Source organism: Schistocerca piceifrons, chromosome 8, assembly GCF_021461385.2.
Source record: "Schistocerca piceifrons isolate TAMUIC-IGC-003096 chromosome 8, iqSchPice1.1, whole genome shotgun sequence".
NCBI classification, from domain to species: domain Eukaryota; kingdom Metazoa; phylum Arthropoda; class Insecta; order Orthoptera; family Acrididae; genus Schistocerca; species Schistocerca piceifrons.
Window position 1 is genome coordinate 189,249,160 of NC_060145.1, and position 19,486 is coordinate 189,268,645.

The 19,486-nt window shown below is 40.6% G+C and overlaps 1 protein-coding gene across 1 annotated transcript in view; it reads right to left on the reverse strand.

The window, feature by feature from the left end:
- Window positions 1–235: 235 nt before the first annotated feature.
- Window positions 236–19,486, reverse strand: part of LOC124711347 (lysosome membrane protein 2-like) — a 368,649-nt gene continuing 349,398 nt past the window's right edge. Inside the window, exons 9-11 of the mRNA XM_047241385.1 lie at window positions 16,435–16,553; window positions 8,531–8,656; window positions 236–1,362 (exon numbers count right to left, since the gene is read on the reverse strand). Coding sequence (XP_047097341.1) covers window positions 1,114–1,362; window positions 8,531–8,656; window positions 16,435–16,553 — 494 coding nt within the window. The 3' untranslated portion in view covers window positions 236–1,113. The remainder of the gene's footprint in view (window positions 1,363–8,530; window positions 8,657–16,434; window positions 16,554–19,486) is intronic.

Consider the following 19,486-nt stretch of genomic DNA (forward strand, 5'->3'; position numbering starts at 1 on the left):
GCAATGTTTATTAATTCTGTCTTGTTACTGTCAGCAGCAGCAACAACCTTACGTAACTAGGCACGTACGTACACACACCACCACCACCACCACCAATAAGGAGGGATTGTATTTATTACCAGGAAATTTTCTGCATGTGTAGAACATAGAAATTATCAAATCAATAGTGTGGATTTTTTGTTCCTAAGTTTTATTTGATGTAATTTTTTAAGGATTTTTATTAGCAATATAAAACAACCTTAAGAAAAAGTTTTATTTGTATTTTTGTACAAAACTCACGAAAAACTCACTCTCAGTCTACATGGAACGCCTACGGCACGAAAAATGAACTTCGAAAATACCATACAACAAGAAACTCAAGAGTGAACAACACACTGTATTTGATAACCGTCCCTGTGACGTAACCTTTTTAGATCAGGGATATGTTTTCTATAAAACAGTTTGCTCACCAATTTTATGTACAGTTTCACAAAGCTTTAAAAAATAGGAATACATACTTTTTCAAATGAGAAAGCCACCTTCTGGTAATCGACATTTTAAGGTCTTATCCGAGTAATTTTTAAAAGGCACTTCAGCTTACCTAAAATAACATTAAAAATACAGAAAATCGTTACGAGAAATTTGGCACAGCTCTCTGAGTTAAACCAATATTACATGAACTGAGCAGGAATCATTTTCCGCGCGCAAAGTCCGTTGTACACTATCTATCAAATTCTAGAACTAGAATTTCGTATCACAGCTTGTTTGACAGTACATTAGTGGGATTTCTCTTCGCGGTCAACATTCGCAAAGTGTTTTGATAAACGTAGTATAACGTTTAATCACATCCATCACGTGGTCTGAAGTTCCTGATTTTTTTTCCCCAATAAATCATTCAAATCCTCCGCACCATGAAACGTATTTCTTCGTTGCAGTTGTTTGGACAGAGGATGGAATTGAGTGCGATGGTTCTTAGAAGCCGCTGTACGATATAGTCAGAGGCCTGAGGGAGACTGGTGTTTCCTAGCCTAACCAGGAGAGACTGTTTGGTAGGCGGGAGCACGCAGGTAACGTCGCTTCCTCATTGGCTGATGGGTAATACTTGTTTGGGAGGGGGCGCGTGGCCCAGGTGCCTCAGAGGCGCGTCATCTCGCGGGTGGGTGGTGCGGTGACCTTGAGCAGTATCTTGTCGCCGCTGCGCTTGGCCGCCGACAGCAGGCGGCGGTTCTTGCGGCACCTGACGGCTGCGAACAGTACCAGTGATAGCGCGCACATGGCGGCGACAACCGGCAGTCCGTGCTGCAGGCCCGCCTTCAAACTGTCCAGCGTCACCGCCGTGAAGTAGAGAATCTTCTGCAGATCATGCGGAAATTCCCCTATGTCCTGTTGGCATAGAAGACGGTTTTAGGAAACAAACACACACAATTTTATTTAAGCAAAAACGATCTACTCACTCAATACAAGAATATACAGGGTGGTCCATTGATAGTGACCGGGTCAAATATCTCACGAAATAAGCGTCAGACGATAAAACTACAAAGAACGAAATTTGTTCAGTTTGAAGGCGGAAACCAGATGGCGCTATGATTGCCCTGCTAGATGGCGCTGCCATAGGTCAAACGGATATCAACTGCGTTTTTTTAAAATAGGAACCCCCATTTGTTATTACATATTCGTGTGGTACGTAAAGAAATATGAATGATTTAGTTGGACCACTTTTTTCGCTTTGTGATAGATGCCGCTTTAATAGTCACAAACGTATGGCTCAAAATTTTAGACGAACACTTGGTAACAGGTAGGTTTTTTAAATTAAAATACAGAACATAGGTGCGTTTGAACACTTTATTTCGGTTGTTCCTATGTGATCCATGTACCTTTGTGAACTTATTTCCGAGAACGCATGCTGTTACAGCGTGATTACTTGTAAATACCACATTAATGCAATAAATGTTCAAAATGGTGTCCGTCAACCTCAATGCATTTGGCAATAGGTGTAACGACATTCCTCTCAACAGCGAGTAGTTCGCCTTCCGTAATGTTCGCACATGCATTGACAATGCGCTGACGCATGTTGTCAGGCGTTGTCGGTGGATCATGATAGCAAATATCCTTCAACTTTCCCCACAGGAAGAAATCCGGGGACGTCTGATCCGGTGAACGTGCGGGTCATAGTATGGTGCTTCGACGAGCAATCCACCACTCCAATCGCACGCGAGCTATGTGCCGGACATGCATCCTGTTGGAAGTACAGCGCCATTCTGTCATGCAGTGAAACGTCTTGGAGTAACATCGGTAGAACATTACGTAGGAAATCAGCATACATTGCACCATTTAGATTGCCATCGACGAAATGGGGGCCAATTATCCTTCCTCCCATAATGCCGCAAGGTCGCTGATGTTCCACTTATCGCAGCCATCGTGGATTTTCCGTTGCCCAATAGTGCATATTACGCCGGTTTACGTTACCGCTTTTGGGGAATGGCGCTTCGTCGCTAAATAGAACGCGTGCAAAAATTTTGTCACCGTCCCGTAATTTCTCTTGTGCCCAGTGGCAGATCTGTACACGACGTTCAAAGTCGTCGCCATGCAATTCCTGGTGCACAGAAACATGGTACGGGTGCAATCGATGTTTATGTAACATTCTCAACACCGACGTTTTTGAGATTCCCGATTCTCGCGCAATTTGTTTGCTACTGATGCAGTGTTCGATTTGTGTTTTTCCAGTGGGGGGGGGGGGGGGGGGGATGTCTTAGGGGGCTAGTATAATTACATATGTAGCTAGCTTGGACCGTGGCGTTGCCCATGGTTAAACAGTTATTTATAAATAGATGTTAATGCCGCAACTCACTATTCACGCGTAAGCACTATCAGAAAAGCCATCCCTTGTTAGATATTTATAAGTACATTATAGGTGAAGCTTATTTACAATATCATTTACATACAGGTATACGAGGGGAATTCAAAAAGTAAAGGCACATTTGTGAAAAGCTGTACTTATTCTGATAATAGAAAACTGAAACATGCGTTATTTTTCTACGTAACCTCCCCTCCATGGACTTCAATGTAGTTTTCCCGACGTTTTACGAGTTTATTTATTTCATCGGAAAATACGTTTATCGGTTGCATCTGTAACCAATTTTGTACCGCAGCAATGACGTCTTCATCACTTTCAAATCATCTTCCCTGTAGTGCTTCCGTTAAGGGCCCAAACATGTGAAAATCGCTTGGATCCAGGTCTGGACTGTGTGGTGGATGTTCCAGCACCTCGAATCTCAACTCCTTTATTGCGTCGGCTGTCCGTTTGGCAGAATGTGGGCGAGCGTTATCTTGCTGCAGGATGACACCTCTTCACAGTTTTCCACGACGTTTGGATATGATTGCACGTTTTAGTTTCGTACGCAACACATCACATCCACCATACAATACAGACCTGGCTCTAAAGCCTCGTTTATGTTGGGACGACGTCTTGGAACATTGTGTCATGCTACGGAAATGTGGCGTGCATCGTCTTGTCGTTTAGTTTTAAATGTTTTGAAATGCTTACCTACTACATAACAATTTTTCAAAATTAATAAGCAAACATATTAATAGTAAGACTGTATTAAAAACTTTCACTGTTCGGCTCCACAAATTTAAACTATATGTAAAGTATTACTCCAGTGCGTGGGAAATAAACATCCCAGGTTGGGATGCATAAATTAAAACCAGAGGAAGGGATGGTCTGATGCAGAGGGGGGAAATCCCTCCCCCCATCCCCCCCTGCAAATCGCACAATGTACTGATGTGCGGATTAGCCGCGACAGCAGCTAGGACACCTACTTCGGCATCTTCATTTGTTGCAGATCGTGGTTGATGTTTCACATGTGGCTGAACGCTTCCTGTTTCCTTAAATAACGTAAATATCCGGCGAACGGTCCGGACACTTGGATGATGTCGTCCACGATACCGAGCAGCATACATAGCACACGTCTGTTGGGCATTTTGATCACAATAGCCATACATCAACACGATATCGACCTTTTCCGGGCAATGTATCACGAAGCAAATACCGTCCACACTGGCAGAATGTTACGTGATCCCACGTACTTATACGTTTGTGACTATTACAGCGCCGCTACCACAAAGCGAAGAAAGTGGTCCAACTGAAACATTTATATTTCTTTACGTACTACACTAATATGTAATTAAAAACGGGGGTTCCAATTTAAAAAACGCAGTTGATATCCGTTTGACCTCTGGCAGCGCCATCTAGCGGGCCAACCATAGCGCCATCTAGTTTCCCCTTCAAGCTAGACAAGCTTCGTTCTTTGCAGTTTTTTCGTTTGACGGTTATTTCGTTAGATATTTGGCCCGGTCACTATCAAACGTCTCAAAAATGATATCGACAGGAAGTGAAAAATGGCAAAGCAGGCATGGCTAGAAGACAAGTATAAGGATGTAGAGGTTTGTCTCACTAGGGTAAGATAGATACTGCCTACAGGAAAATTAAAGAGACCTTTGGAGAAAGGAGAACCACTTGCATGAATATCAAGAGCTTTCATGGAAACCCAGTTCTAAGCAAAGAAGGGAAAGCAGGAAGGTTGAAGGAGTGTATAGAGTGTCTATATAAGGGCATGTTCTTGAGGACAATATTATAGAAATGGAGGAGGATGTAGATGAAATGGGTGATATGATACTGCGTGAAGAGTTTCACAGAGCACTGAAAGACCCGAGTCGAAACAAGGCCCCCGGAGTATACAACATTCCATTAGAACTACTGACAGCCTTGGGAGAGCCAGTCCTGACAAAACTCTACCATCTGGTGAGCAAGATGTATGAGACAGTCGAAATACCCTCAGACTTCAAGAACATTATAATAATTCCAATCCCAAAGAAAGGTGTTGACAGATGTGAAAATTACTGAACTATCTGTTTAATAAGTCACTGCTGCAAAATACTAACACGGATTCTTTACAGACGAATGGAAAAACTGGTAGAAGCCAACCTCGGGGAAGATCAATTTGGATTCCGTAGAAACACTGGAACACGTGAGGAAATACTGACCCTACGACTTATCTTAGAAGAAAGATTAAGGAAAGACAACCCTACTACGTTTCTAGCATTTGTAGACTTAGAGAAAGCTTTTGACAATGTTGATTGGAATACTCTCTTTCAAATTCTAAAGATGGCAATGGGGAAAATTCAGGGAGCGAAAGGCTATTTACAATTTGTACAGAAAGCAGATGGCAGTTACAAGAGTCGAGGGGTATCAAATGGAAGCAGTCGTTGGGAAGGGAGTGAGACAGGATTGTAGCCTATCCCCGATGTTATTCAATCTGTATATTGAGCAAGCAATAAAAGAAACAAAAGAAAAATTCGGAGTGGGTATTAAAATCCATGGAGAAGAAATAAAAACTTTGAGGTTCGCCGATGACCTTGTAATTCTGTAAGAGACAGCAAAGGACTTGGAAGAGCAGTTGAACGGAATGGACATCTACATCTACATCTATACTCCGCGAGCCACCTTACGGTGTGTGGCGGAGGGTACTTATTGTACCACTATCTGATCCCCCCTTCCCTGTTCCATTCACGAATTGTGCGTGGGAAGAACGACTGCTTGTAAGTCTCCGTATTTTCTCTAATTTCTCGGATCTTTTCGTTGTGATCATTACGCGAGGTATATGTGGGCGGTAGTAATATGTTGCCCATCTCTTCCCGGAATGTGCTCTCTCGTAATTTCGATAATAAACCTCTCCGTATTGCGTAACGCCTTTCTTGAAGTGTCCGCCACTGGAGCTTGTTCAGCATCTCCGTAACGCTCTCGCGCTGACTAAATGTCCCCATGACGAATCGCGCTGCTTTTCGCTGGATCATGTCTATCTCTTCTATTAATCCAACCTGGTAAGGGTCCCATACTGATGAGCAATACTCAAGAATCGGACGAACAAGCGTTTTGTAAGCTACTTCTTTCGTCGATGAGTCACATTTTCTTAGAATTCTTCCTATGAATCTCAACCTGGCGCCTGCTTTTCCCACTATTTGTTTTATGTGATCATTCCACTTCAGGTCGCTCCGGATAGTAACTCCTAAGTATTTTACGGTCGTTACCGCTTCCAATGATTTACCACCTATGGCATAATCGTACTGGAATGGATTTCTGCCCCTATGTATGCGCATTATATTACATTTATCTACGTTTAGGGAAAGCTGCCAGCTGTCGCACCATGCATTAATCCTCTGCAGGTCCTCCTGGAGTACGTACGAGTCTTCTGATGTTGCCTTGAAAGGAGGGTATAAGATTAACATCAACAAAAGCAAAACGAGGATAATGGAATGTAGTCGAATTAAGTCGGGTGATGTTGAGGGTATTAGATTAGGAAATGAGACACTTAAAGTAGTAAAGGAGTTTTGCTATTTGGGGAGCAAAATAACTGATGATGGTCGAAGTAGAGAGGATATAAAATGTAGACTGGCAATGGCAAGGAAAGCGTTTCTGAAGAAGAGAAATTTGTTAACATCGAGTATAGATTTAAATGTCAGGAAGTCGTTTCTGGAAGTATTTGTATGGAGTGTAGCCATGTATGGAAGTGAAACGTGGACGATAAATAGTTTAGACAAGAAGAGAATAGAAGCTTTCGAAATGTGATGCTACAGAAGAATGCTAAAGATGGGATGGGTAGATCACAGAACTAATGAGGTGGTATTGAATAGAATTGGGGAGAAGAGGAGCTTGTGGCACAACTTGATTGGAAGAAGGGATCGGTTGGTAGGACATGTTCTGAGACATCGAGCGATCACCAATTTAGTATTGGAAGGCAGCGTGGAGGGTAGAAATCGTAGAGGGAGACCAAGAGATGAATACACTAAGCAGATTCAGAAGGATGTAGGTTGCAGTAGGTACTGGGAGATGAAGCTTGCACAGGATAGAGTAGCATGGAGAGCTGCAACAAACTAGTCTCAGGACTGAAGACAACAACAACAACAACAACAACACTATCAATGGACCACCCTGTATATTAAATCAGTCTCATCGGCCCTGAGTGGGACAGAAGGACAAGGATAATGAAAGGCTCATTTGATGCGCAATTTGTCCAACGCTGAGGTAGATAACCTTTTTATACCAACCGCTCACCGTTGTATCTTTGTTAGTAGTAATATTTAACCATTCAACGATTCCACAATAATTATGATCTATAAGGCAGGGAAGTAATTTTAATTCATGAAGTTTATAAAGCCGAGTTACAGCAAGTTGGAGCATACAATAACAATTACTTACCTATTACTTCGTCTAAAAATTTTATTAATTTTAGAAATCGCTACTGCCCACACCTCTCATGTAAGCTTCAATGCCCACTAGTGGCGCTATGGATCAGGCTGACCATCAGGGGTCTTGCTTATTTATCACAGAAACGACTCACCTTTTTGTACTACAAGAATGGAAACGTCGAAGAGAAATACGGGTTTGCTACGAGGATCTGGTTAGCAACTTGCGTTCATGCACCCACGTGGCTAGATTCACAAAGGTATGCCAGTTAAGTCACATAAATTTACTAGCGAATAATTGGAAGGTGCCTTACAAAATCATCTAAACAAAACTGAGATATGGAAGTAGCAGTGCAGGGCCCTATCGAAAAGCTACCGAACATCCAAAAGTTAAGAACACGATGTGGAGATCTATGAGCTGCGAGGAACCCTGTCTGCAGCCATGTGTAATTAATCAGGAAGAAAGGCTGACGTAATTATGAAAACTATGTTCGCCAACTTAGGGAAACGCTGGTAAAACATTAAAAAATATTGAAGAATCACTCAAGAACCTGTTTTAAATCACATAATGGACCACCTAGCCACATGTAGTCAACGTCACAAAGAGATATCGTCTGATTTCCGGACTACGAATCACGAAGCATTCGGATGGAAAATCGTCAGTTGTACCTAACTAGCCTTAACATTCTAAGAGGCCTAAATACCAGTGGTAATGCATACCGCATAATAAATTACCCGGGCGCTCTTGCTGCGGTCGTCCCACGAATGGGACGTCATTTTTTCTCATAGCGCTTCTCTCCTCCATCCCTCCCCCCTCACGCGTCCCACTAAAACTTAACAGTAGCGGCAAAACAGGTGACCCTACACCAACTTCTGAAAACTAAAGTCGTTTGATTCTTGAGTTCTTGCCAGACAAATCCCTCTGTATTCACAGATCCGAAGACATGTCAACTTTCTTTTACAAACAAGCGGTATTACCAAAGTTACTAGCCTATTGCTGTAACTATTGTTACTATTAACATTAAGAAGACAGAGGTGAACATACTATCAATCTGAAGCTCCAGTAATTTCCCACATTTTTCAAATTTTACGCTTAGTAATGTTATTTCTCTCTCTTCTTAAGAGACGAGTCAGCCCAAAATTCAGCTGACGCGTTGCAATGAAATTGAATGAATGAATGAATGAATGAATGAATCGTGCTATATATCTACATTCATCCAAGACCAAATGTTAATTGTGAAGTTTCTTTTCAGTTTTAGGATCAGATACACAACACATAGGATTTATACTGCATAGTATTGGATCTTACCCTTTCAAGCCAAATAATAGGTATAACTTTTCCTTCCAGCGCGTTCATGTACCTGTATCCACCTGTCGCATGTACTTTGACGTTGAATTGGAAACGCGATTTACCAGCTATTGGGACGCCCATTCTCTGCAACAATAGAACAGACGTTATCAGAGCCAAGACCTTGTATTATGTATTACTTATCCTCACTAGGAGGCAGTACAGGATGTTTATTTAACAGACACAAATACTTCATTCTCATCGAAAATGTGACTGCGAAGTATACTGAATGTGCGGATGAGTACTCTTATGAAGTTAATCACACAACTGCGATGCAAGTATTAGTCTATGTGCCACGATTTTCAAATCGTGTCGTATATCTGGCAGCATTCCAAATACAGTGTAGGATCAATGAACAGATGAGAGTTAACAATATGGTGTCTGAAATATTAGTTCAGAAGCAGTGGTGGCGGTTTGTAAGAGCATGTGCACACCCTGATTCTTGACGCCTTGCGGATTTCTTCGTTATTTTTCTTTGAATACCGTTAAACGTAATGTACATGCAGTGATCTAAAATACACGGCACTAAATGGTTCAAATGGCTCTGAGCACTATGGGCTTAACATCTGAGGTCATCAGTCCCCTAAAACTTAGAACTACTTAAACCTAACTAAGCTAAGGACATCACACGCATCTATGCCCGAGGCAGGATTCGAACCTCCGACCGTAGCAGTTGCGCGGTTCCAGACTGAAGCGCTTAGAACCGCTCGGCCACCGCAGCCGGCTACACAGTAGTAAGTCTACTGCGCTGTGCTACATTGCTCCTCTAGATTCGGTGAAACGTGGCACCAGGGTTGAGAACACACCTTAACTTGTGCACCTTTTAACGAGCTTCTGCGCATACACAACTGGAGTGACGCAATTGCCTTAAGGGTCAAATATATACAGATTTGATAAACAATGTGCACGATTCACAGCGTACACTGTTAGCTCTTACCACTCAACTACAAGTTTACACCAATGCCACCATGTGGAAGCACACTACAGCATACTTTAATCCACATTCGCTTGGTATAAATGCCGCTAGGCAGTAGCGCACTCTAAATTTATGCCAGTTCACTCACTACAGAGTAAAATTATGTCTGACATCAGTACATGTTATAGTTATATAGAAAAACTTGTTTTGTGGGGATATATTTATACTACATACGTTCGCTTGTAATCATGCTTATTTGATTTCGTCACATTTCATATAAAGAATCTGGTCTGGGGGGCCCTGCTTCCTTTGCAGCTAACTTTTCCTGGCAAGTCTCTCTCCTGTTAGCGCTTAATACGGTTTCAACAGACTTCATGGTGGCACTGTACAGGAAAGCCGATTCCTACACAGTAAACAACCAGTTGCAAACACGAAATGCCGTTTGCGGAAATTATTAAATTCAAATAGTACTATCTACCAACAAGGTCACTTGACTAGAATACAACTGAGGCGCTCGGAGCCATAAGGGTCAAAAGCACATCGTCTTCGACTCCCATACTTAAGTGAATACACAGGGAATTGGCTGGCAAGAAGTCACAGGACAAATGGAGTTGGATTTCAGAAGTTGGTGTGGGGTCACGTGTTTTGCGGCGACCGTTAAGATTTGATGGGACGTGTGTGTGTTTTTGGGGGGGGGGGGGGAGGGGGAGAGAAACGCATAGATAATATAGTACATTAAGTTTTGAATTTTGTCTTACAGTAATCCATTTGTGGCGCTGAGAACCATTAAGTATATCATTGTCGATTGGGAGACTGTAGCACTTACTCATGCTTCTGACATCCGTTGATCTTATAATGGGTCGGGTTTATCTGTACTGTAGGCCCACATTGTACGTATATCTGAACATTGACGGAAAGCTGTCACACTGGTTTCTCTGACATCCATTCAAAATTGGGGATCAAAGACGGTGTGCTTTTGGCCCTTTGTCTCTCAGCGCCTTATTTGTATTCTAGTGAATTGACGTTGTTGGTAGAAAGTACTACTTGAATTTGGTAATTTCCACAAGTGGCAATTTGTGTTTGGAGTTGATTGTTTACAGTGCAGCAATCAACTTTCCTCTGCAGTGTCAACACGAACTCGGTTGACTGTGTATTAAGTTATATCAGAAAAGAAAGTTAGAAAAGAAAGTTACCAGGAAAAGTTAGCCGCGAAGGAATTACGGTCTTCCAGACCAGATCGGTTGTATGAGAAAGTGACGAAATCAAGTAAGCCTGAATAAGAGCGAACAATAAGTGTAAGTAGTTGTGTGGGTGCAACGTAAAATTGGCAGATTTTCAGCTTGGAAGTCGATTGTTAACCAATACATGAATTACCGATCTTTCCAAATTTTCTTAAAAATACAGAAGCACGAAAAACTCCAATTTACAAAAAGATACGAAACAGATTAGCGAAAGCTTAAACATTATTTCGTTCTAAACATAAACTGTACATAATTATTAAAAAACAAAAATACTCAAAAACAATTCCTTTTTTTCAGGCAAGTTATACATATTATTATTTCTTTGTCTCAGACGTTATGTCTGGTTAAAAATGAAAGGTGACGCGGACCTTGATCAAGTGTGACTTCCTTTTAACTGTACGATATATGTTACATTGCATTTAGGAACTTTCGGGTAACTGAACAAGTGTCAATAATTACAGATTTCTGTAGTTGTATATATAAGTTTGGATGTAGCTGAATTGCATTGATGTACTGGTGGATATTGTGTGGTATGTCTCCTGTAGTTGGTAGTGTAATTGGTACAATGTCAACTTTATCCTAATGCCACATGTCCTTGACTTCCTCAGCCAGTTGGATGTATTTTTCAATTTTTTCTCCTGTTTTCTTTTGTATATTTGTTGTATTGGGTATGGATATTTCGATTAGTTGTGTTAATTTCTTCTTTTTATTGGTGAGTATGATGTCAGGTTTGTTATGTGGTGTTGTTTTATCTGTTATAATGGTTCTGTTCCAGTATAATTTGTATTCATCGTTCTCCAGTACATTTTGTGGGGCATACTTGTATGTGGGAAGATGTTGTTTTATAAGTTTATGTTGTAAGGCAAGCTGTTGATGTATTATTTTTGCTACATTGTCATGTCTTCTGGGGTATTCTGTATTTGCTAGTATTGTACATCCACTTGTGATGTGATCTACTGTTTCTATTTGTTGTTTACAAAGTCTGCATTTATCTGTTGTGGTATTGGGATCTTTAATAATATGCTTGCTGTAATATCTGGTGTTTATTGTTTGATCCTGTATTGCAATCATGAATCCTTCCGTCTCACTGTATATATTGCCTTTTCTTAGCCATGTGTTGGAAGCGTCTTGATCGATGTGTGGCTGTGTTAGATGGTACGGGTGCTTGCCATGTAGTGTTTTTTTTCCAATTTACTTTCTTCGTATCTGTTGATGTTATGTGATCTAAAGGGTTGTAGAAGTGGTTATGAAATTGCAGTGGTGTAGCCAATGTATTTATATGAGTGATTGCTTTGAGTATTTTGCTAGTTTCTGCTCGTTCTATAAAGAATTTTCTTAAATTGTCTACCTGTCCATAATGTAGGTTTTTTATGTCGATAAATCCCCTTCCTCCTTCCTTTCTGCTTAATGTGAATCTTTCAGTTGCTGAATGTATGTGATGTATTCTATATTTGTGGCATTGTGATCGTGTAAGTGCATTGAGTGCTTCTAGGTCTGTGTTACTCCATTTCACTACTCCAAATGAGTAGGTCAATATTGGTATAGCGTAAGTATTTATAGCTTTTGTCTTGTTTGTTGCTGTCAATTCTGTTTTCAGTATTTTTGTTAGTCTTTGTATTTTTTTTAGTTCTTCTTTAATATTTGTATTATCTATTCCTATTTTTTGTCTGTATCCTAGATATTTATAGGCATCTGTTTTTTCCATCGCTTCTATGCAGTCGCTGTGGTTATCCAATATGTAATCTTCTTGTTTAGTGTGTTTTCCCTTGACTATGCTATTTTTCTTAAATTTGTCATTTCCAAAAGCCATATTTATATCATTGCTGAATACTTCTGTTATCTTTAGTAATTGGTTGAGTTGTTGATTTGTTGCTGCCAGTAGTTTTAGATCATCCATGTATAGCAGATGTGTGGTTTTGTGTGGGTATGTTCCAGTAATATTGTATCCCTAATTTGTATTATTTCGCATGTTGGATAGTGGGTTCAGAGTAAGGCAGAACCAGAAAGGACTTAATGAGTCTCCTTGGTATATTCCACACTTAATCTGTATTGGCTGTGATGTGATATTATTTGAATTTGTTTGGATATTAAGTGTGGTTTTCCAATTTTTCATTACTATGTTTAGGAACTGTATCAATTTAGGATCTACTTTGTATATTTCCAATATTTGTAGTAACCATGAGTGGGGTACACTATCAAAAGCTTTTTGGTAGTCAATGTATGCATAGTGTAGCGACCTTTGTTCAGTTTTAGCTTGGTATGTCACCTCTGCATCTATTATCAGTTGCTCTTTACATCCTTAAGCTCCTTTGCAACAGCCTTTTTGTTCTTCATTTATAATTTTGTTCTGTGTTGTATGTGTCATTAATTTCTGTGTAATGACTGAAGTTAATATTTTGTATATTGTTGGTATACATGTTATGGGGCGATATTTAGCTGGGTTTGCAGTGTCTGCTTGATCTTTACGTTTGAGATAAGTTATTCCATGTGTAAGTGTATCAGGGAATGTGTACGGGTCTGCAATGTAACTGTTAAATAATTTAGTTAGATGTGAATGTGTTGAGGTGAATTTCTTTAGCGAGAAATTTGCTATTTTATCTTATCCAGGGGCTTTTCAATTGTGAGTAGAATTAATTGCTTGGGTGACTTCAAGTTGCAAAATTGTCACTTCAGGCATTTGTGATATCATCTTGTATGTATCTTGTTTCTGCTTGTATCCACCGTTCATGCCTGTTATGTTGTACCGGGTTTGATCATATGTTGCTCCAGAAGTGTTCCATATCTTCTATGTTTGGTGGATTGTCTATTTTAATGTTTGTGTTATCTATTGTCTGGTAAAATTTCTTTTGGTTTGTGTTGAATGTTTGGTTTTGTTTCCTTCTATTTTCACTTTTTTTTGTATCTTCTACGTCGTTTGGCCAATGCTTGTAATTTCTGCTTCTTTTCATCTAATTGCTCTATCACTTCTTGTTGTGAGATTTTACCTAACCTTTTTCGTTTTTTTCCTGACATTTAATTTCTTATAAATTGTGTTAGCTGCCCGATGTCTTTTCTCAGTTTTTCTATTCTGATCTGTAGCCTGTGTTGCTATACTGGTTTTGTGGGTTTCTTCTGTGTGTTGGTTGGTTCTGATCTCTACCTAGTGTGTATATTTAGTGTAGTGAGTGCACCTATATAAACCAGTAGTTGTAACTCTTCCATAGTTGTTTTCATTTATTTTGTTGTGTATGATTGTGTTGATAGTTTTTATTGTTGTTTCGACTTGTGGGTTATTTGGCGGTCTATGCAAGAATGGTCTAATGTCTGTATTTGTGTCTTTGTATTCTATATATGTCAGCTGAAATTTTTCTTCTATATCTAACGTGTGTCACTTCGTGTTCTATTTGTGCTTGTTCTGGTGGCTGTCTTAAGATTTAGTTTTCCTCTGACTGTTTAATTGATACATGTTGTTCTTTGTTTGTTTGCTCTGGGATGTTTGAGTCCATTACTGTATTTTCTTCTTCTTCTGATTGCACATTATTTTGTTCCAGTATTTGTTGTACTTGCTGTTTGATGTTTCCTAATTCTGACTGGGGTATCCTGTTATTTTCTATTATTACACGGACCCGATCAGCTAGTCGTTGTTCTGTTAAAAATTTTAATGCTGGGTATCTGGTAATAAATTTTGTGTATACTTGTGATCTGTATCCAGTTGTATTGGTTCCTAGGTTTGTTACTTCGTAATAACAGAACATGAGGTGTCGATTAACTTCATCTGACCATCTCATCCTCTGTCTTTGTTTTCCTTCTAGGGTGGTTGCAGGAAGCATATCCTGCAAAACACCTCTATTTGGATTTGAATCATTTTCCAGTTGGCTAGCAGTGTCGTTACCATTGTGGGCGGGCATAGGGTTCAAGCGTCGTCCCCGACCATGACGGCGCTTGTCCGAGGCTTCTTTAGTTCAGTCCTGAACCAATTAATCACACTTAGCCCTATTAGTGGTTTGTTCTTTTCGTCGCCTTTTACTACTGGCAGAACATACCGGAGGCCTATTCTTTTCCCGGGCCTCCACACTACTATTATTATTATTATTATTATTATTATTATTATTATTATTATTATTATTATTATTATTATTGTTATATTACTGAGAGCAGCTTAAGTTTTATAAATATATTGAGAATTTTGTTGTACTACAAATGCTATTAATTTCGCAGTCTCATATTTATCTGAATTTAAAAATGTGTGACCATCCAGAATGTATACCTACGAGCCGCTAATGTGCAGACGTAAATCATCAAATTTTCATCCAACTTTTTCGGTTGCATCTGTCTTCTGATTGACTTCATGCACTCCGCCACGACTTCCTCTCCTATGGCAACCTCTTCATCTCATTTTAGGCCTTACACCCAACTTGCTCCATTATCTGTTCGATTAAGTAGAAGATAGGTCTTGCTGTTTGGGCAGCAAAATAATTGATGGTGGCAGAAGTACGGAGGATAAAAAATGTGTACTGGCTATGGCAAGGAAGGGGTTTCTTAAGAAGAATCATTTGTTAACATCGAATACAGACACAAGTATTAAGAAATCTTTTGTGAAGGTATTTTTCTGGAGTATAACCACGTACGGAAGTGAAACATTGACGATGGACGGACAAGAAGATATACAGAAGCTTTCGAAATGTGGTGCTACAGAATAATGCTGAAGTTAAGGTCACGTAACCAACGCGGTGTTAAATAGAACTGTAGAGGAAAGAAATTTAAAGCACAACTTACAGAAGGGATTCTGTTGATAGGACACATTCTGAGAGATCATGGGATCACCAATTTGGTGTTCGACGGAAGTGTGCGGGATAAAAATTTTAGAGGAAGACGAAGAGATGAAAACAGTAAGCACTTTCAAAAAGCTGTAAGTCGCAGTAGTTATTCGAAGATGTTGAGACTTGCACAGGCTTGACTAGCATGGAGAACTCCAACAAACTTATCTTTGGACTGAAGATCACAACATTCCAATCTTCATCTTCCGCTACAGTTTTTAGCCTCTGCATCTTCTCGTAGTACCACGGAAGGTACTTCCTGTGTCAACATGTGCAATCGTACTGGCCTTTCTTCGTGTCAGTGTTTTCCATGAATTTCTTTCTTCACCGATTCTCCTGACAACCTTCTCATTTATATCAGTCCACCTAGATCTCAACTCTTTGCTTAACACAACATAACTAACCCTTCGTTTGTCTTCTTTTCAACTTCTACTACAGTCAGAACGTACACTCTCAGAAACTTCTTCCCAATATTATGGTCAATGTTTGATACTAAGGGCTTCTTTTGGAAGTGTTATGTCGTAGAGAACGATAATATATTTTATCGCAATGTGAAGACCATATTTTACTTTTTACCACAGTAATTTTTTGTAATTTCACATTAAATTTGAGCATGATCTTAGAATGTGGTGAGTCAGGTTCATTTTGAGGATACCAGGGATATCTTGATAATTGTGTGTGGAACCACATCCACCGAAACGCTGAGCTGTTGAGTCATCCTTTCCATGTAATACTATCTGTCCATAGTGCGGGGAAAGACTGCTGTATCGTTTATACAATGTCTTAGCTCCCAGGAAATAAACAGTGCGAAACTCCCGAGCAGTACAAACTGCGACTTCAGCTACAGGTCTGAGAACCGAATGTTGTTGTAAAATAAACGCAGCAGCTCAACTGAGAAATAGGTTAACTCACCTCGTGGATTACGAGATAGGGCTCGTGCTTCTCGGGTACTGGATTCAAGCCATTCACAACGTTCCGTATCTCCTCGTCAGCTTTTAGGAAATGCGGTCCAGACACCACGAGTGGAGCTCCTGCGAAACATAAAGACTTAATGGTTCTACTGTTATTTTATCGCTCCTTATAATCTTATGGTTACCGCTGAAGAAAAATTTTTTTGACTCTTCAGTCCATGCTGAAAGATACCGACCATCATCATCATCATCAGCAGCAGCAGCAGCAGCAGCAGCAGCAGCAGTTGTCGGAAGTAAGTTATTTAAATCAATACCGACGATGTAATATTTATATGTACAAATTACATTATTTAAGTAACACGGAATAAATTGTACACACTTCACAGAAAAAGATGACAGTGGCAAAGGTCCAATTTATACTTAGTGGGTGAGTTCTGTATCACACATGCTTATCATTCAATGTTTGCTTTCACTCTTACGGTGTCTGTGTATGTGGACTTAGCTGTGAGCCTACAGGACGGTTCAGTTCAGCTGACATTACTATACACTCTTTGGTATTTTAAGTGGGGATGAGCATAGAAACTTCTACCTGGGTTTCCGTGGCTAGAAACGGTTAGTTTATATATTTCAGGGAAAACAGACTTGGGCAAGGCATTTATTTTATATAATTTTATTTATTCTGTGTGAAAGTCGGCATTTGTCTAGATGAATGAATGATTTCAACTGGTTGCTTTGAAATCAAAGTCTACCCATGTTTCAATTTTCGGGTTTTTTAACAGTCGAAATAGCTGTATTATGGTTACACAAACCTTCATGTCACTGGTTCCCGTGAAGTTTCCTCTAATCTCGTGCAGCAATATGCAGGGAAAGATCATCGCATTTGTTTTCTTGGACGATAAACTGTTTCTCCCTTCTAATGGATTAGGTTACTGTATCATTTTCCTGGTGGAGTTCTTGGAAGATGCGCGTCTGATAATTCGCGATGAGGAAACGTTGTCAACACGCTGGTGAGCCAGCATATTCTGAAGGTGCCACCTGAGATCATCCCTGTGCAACATTTCAGGGAAGGACTTCAGCCTGGGTACCAGGGTCGTTTCCTTCAGATGGTGGTTTGTGAGACTTGGCTAGTATGACTGACTGAATGCGTTCGGGCATGACGCGTATGTAGACATTTTACGCAATAAGCGCGATAGAGTTTAAGTAAGTAACGGATATTTCCCTCCTAATTAAAAAGGTGTGTGCAGTTTTATTTTTAAAACGTAAGCAGGCTCGGTAGTATGTTGCTATGTAAAATATTATCTAGCAATAAGGACTACAAACCCCCTGAAGCTAATAGTAAGAAATCTGCAACAGTGTTTAGGATGCTGGCAATACATCCATTTTTCGCGGGAAGACCTGTTTGTTTTGATCTACATAGGTTCACTGTTAGCTGCGGTGTGCTTGGATGATGGATTGGACAGCCAATCTTTGACACGACTTTGAGACGACATTTGGCTCTCGGAACCTCTAGCGTCATTTCGCTAATAGAATAGTGCTCCCTGCTTGTCAAGGTTTCGTAGCTTGAGTACATGCTATGCGGGTGTTCGGATTTTTTACTTACAAATACATTCGTTATGTGGCCACCTTACTAACAAGAGGTGCTTTTATACCGTCAGTATCAGGCAGTTTTCTGTTTGCCACATTTCTCACCTACAAAGTCCATAACAAATTCACTTGTCAGCAGCTCCGCTGGGGAGGAGTACTATTTTCACCTGCAGTGGCTTAACGCAGATATCAGTCAAACATTTGTAACGTATGAAGTAACTGAATTCAAGGACCCAAAGTGTGATAATTAATACAGAGTAAACTTCCGGCGCAACCAAAGCTCGCTTGAGACGTGCCGAGCAATTTTTTCACGCTCCTGTATTTCGTTCAAATTACAAATTAAAAATATTCGCAACGTTTTGAGTGAATATTACACACAGTTAATCTTTCTTTTCGCTTGTAACTTATGTTACTTCCAATTTATTGCCAATGAACAGATTTTTTAGAACTTATTGACAATTTGAAGTATATGACCTCTGAACTTTAGCTCTACATCATTGGAGGAGAAATAATTTGGATCTACCAGCGCCTTTGCTTTATAAAAACTTCCCTGTTTTGTGCCTGAAATCAGCCGCATAATACTTTAATTTCACTGTGTATTATTTTATTTACAGTGTGAATTTCTTTAAATAACCCATTTTATAAAAATACCTATTGTGAAAGTGATGTGTTTATCTGAAATGTGTTTGCAAGCGCAGAAAACACGAGAAAAAATTAACGTATTTCGCAATAACACCACCACCACCCACTACCACAATAGTAAGGAACTAGCGAACAAGGAACGACAGAAAACATAAAAACGGTTTCTCAATTTAATGTTGGCTCAAAGGCATTATCTGCAGATTAACTAACAATTTAAACCGAAACAAAACTACACTCCTGGAAATGGAAAAAAGAACACATTGACACCGGTGTGTCAGACCCACCATACTTGCTCCGGACACTGCGAGAGGGCTGTACAAGCAATGATCACACGCACGGCACAGCGGACACACCAGGAACCGCGGTGTTGGCCGTCGAATGGCGCTAGCTGCGCAGCATTTGTGCACCGCCGCCGTCAGTGTCAGTCAGTTTGCCGTGGCATACGGAGCTCCATCGCAGTCTTTAACACTGGTAGCATTCCGCGACAGTGTGGACGTGAACCGTATGTGCAGTTGACGGACTTTGAGCGAGGGCGTATAGTGGGCATGCGGGAGGCCGGGTGGACGTACCGCCGAATTGCTCAACACGTGGGGCGTGAGGTCCTCACAGTACATCGATGTTGTCGCCAGTGGTCGGCGGAAGGTGCACGTGCCCGTCGACCTGGGACCGGACCGCAGCGACGCACGGATGCACGCCAAGACCGTAGGATCCTACGCAGTGCCGTAGGGGACCGCACCGCCACTTCCCAGCAAATTAGGGACACTGTTGCTGCTGGGGTATCGGCGAGGACCATTTGCAACCGTCTCCATGAAGCTGGGCTACGGTCC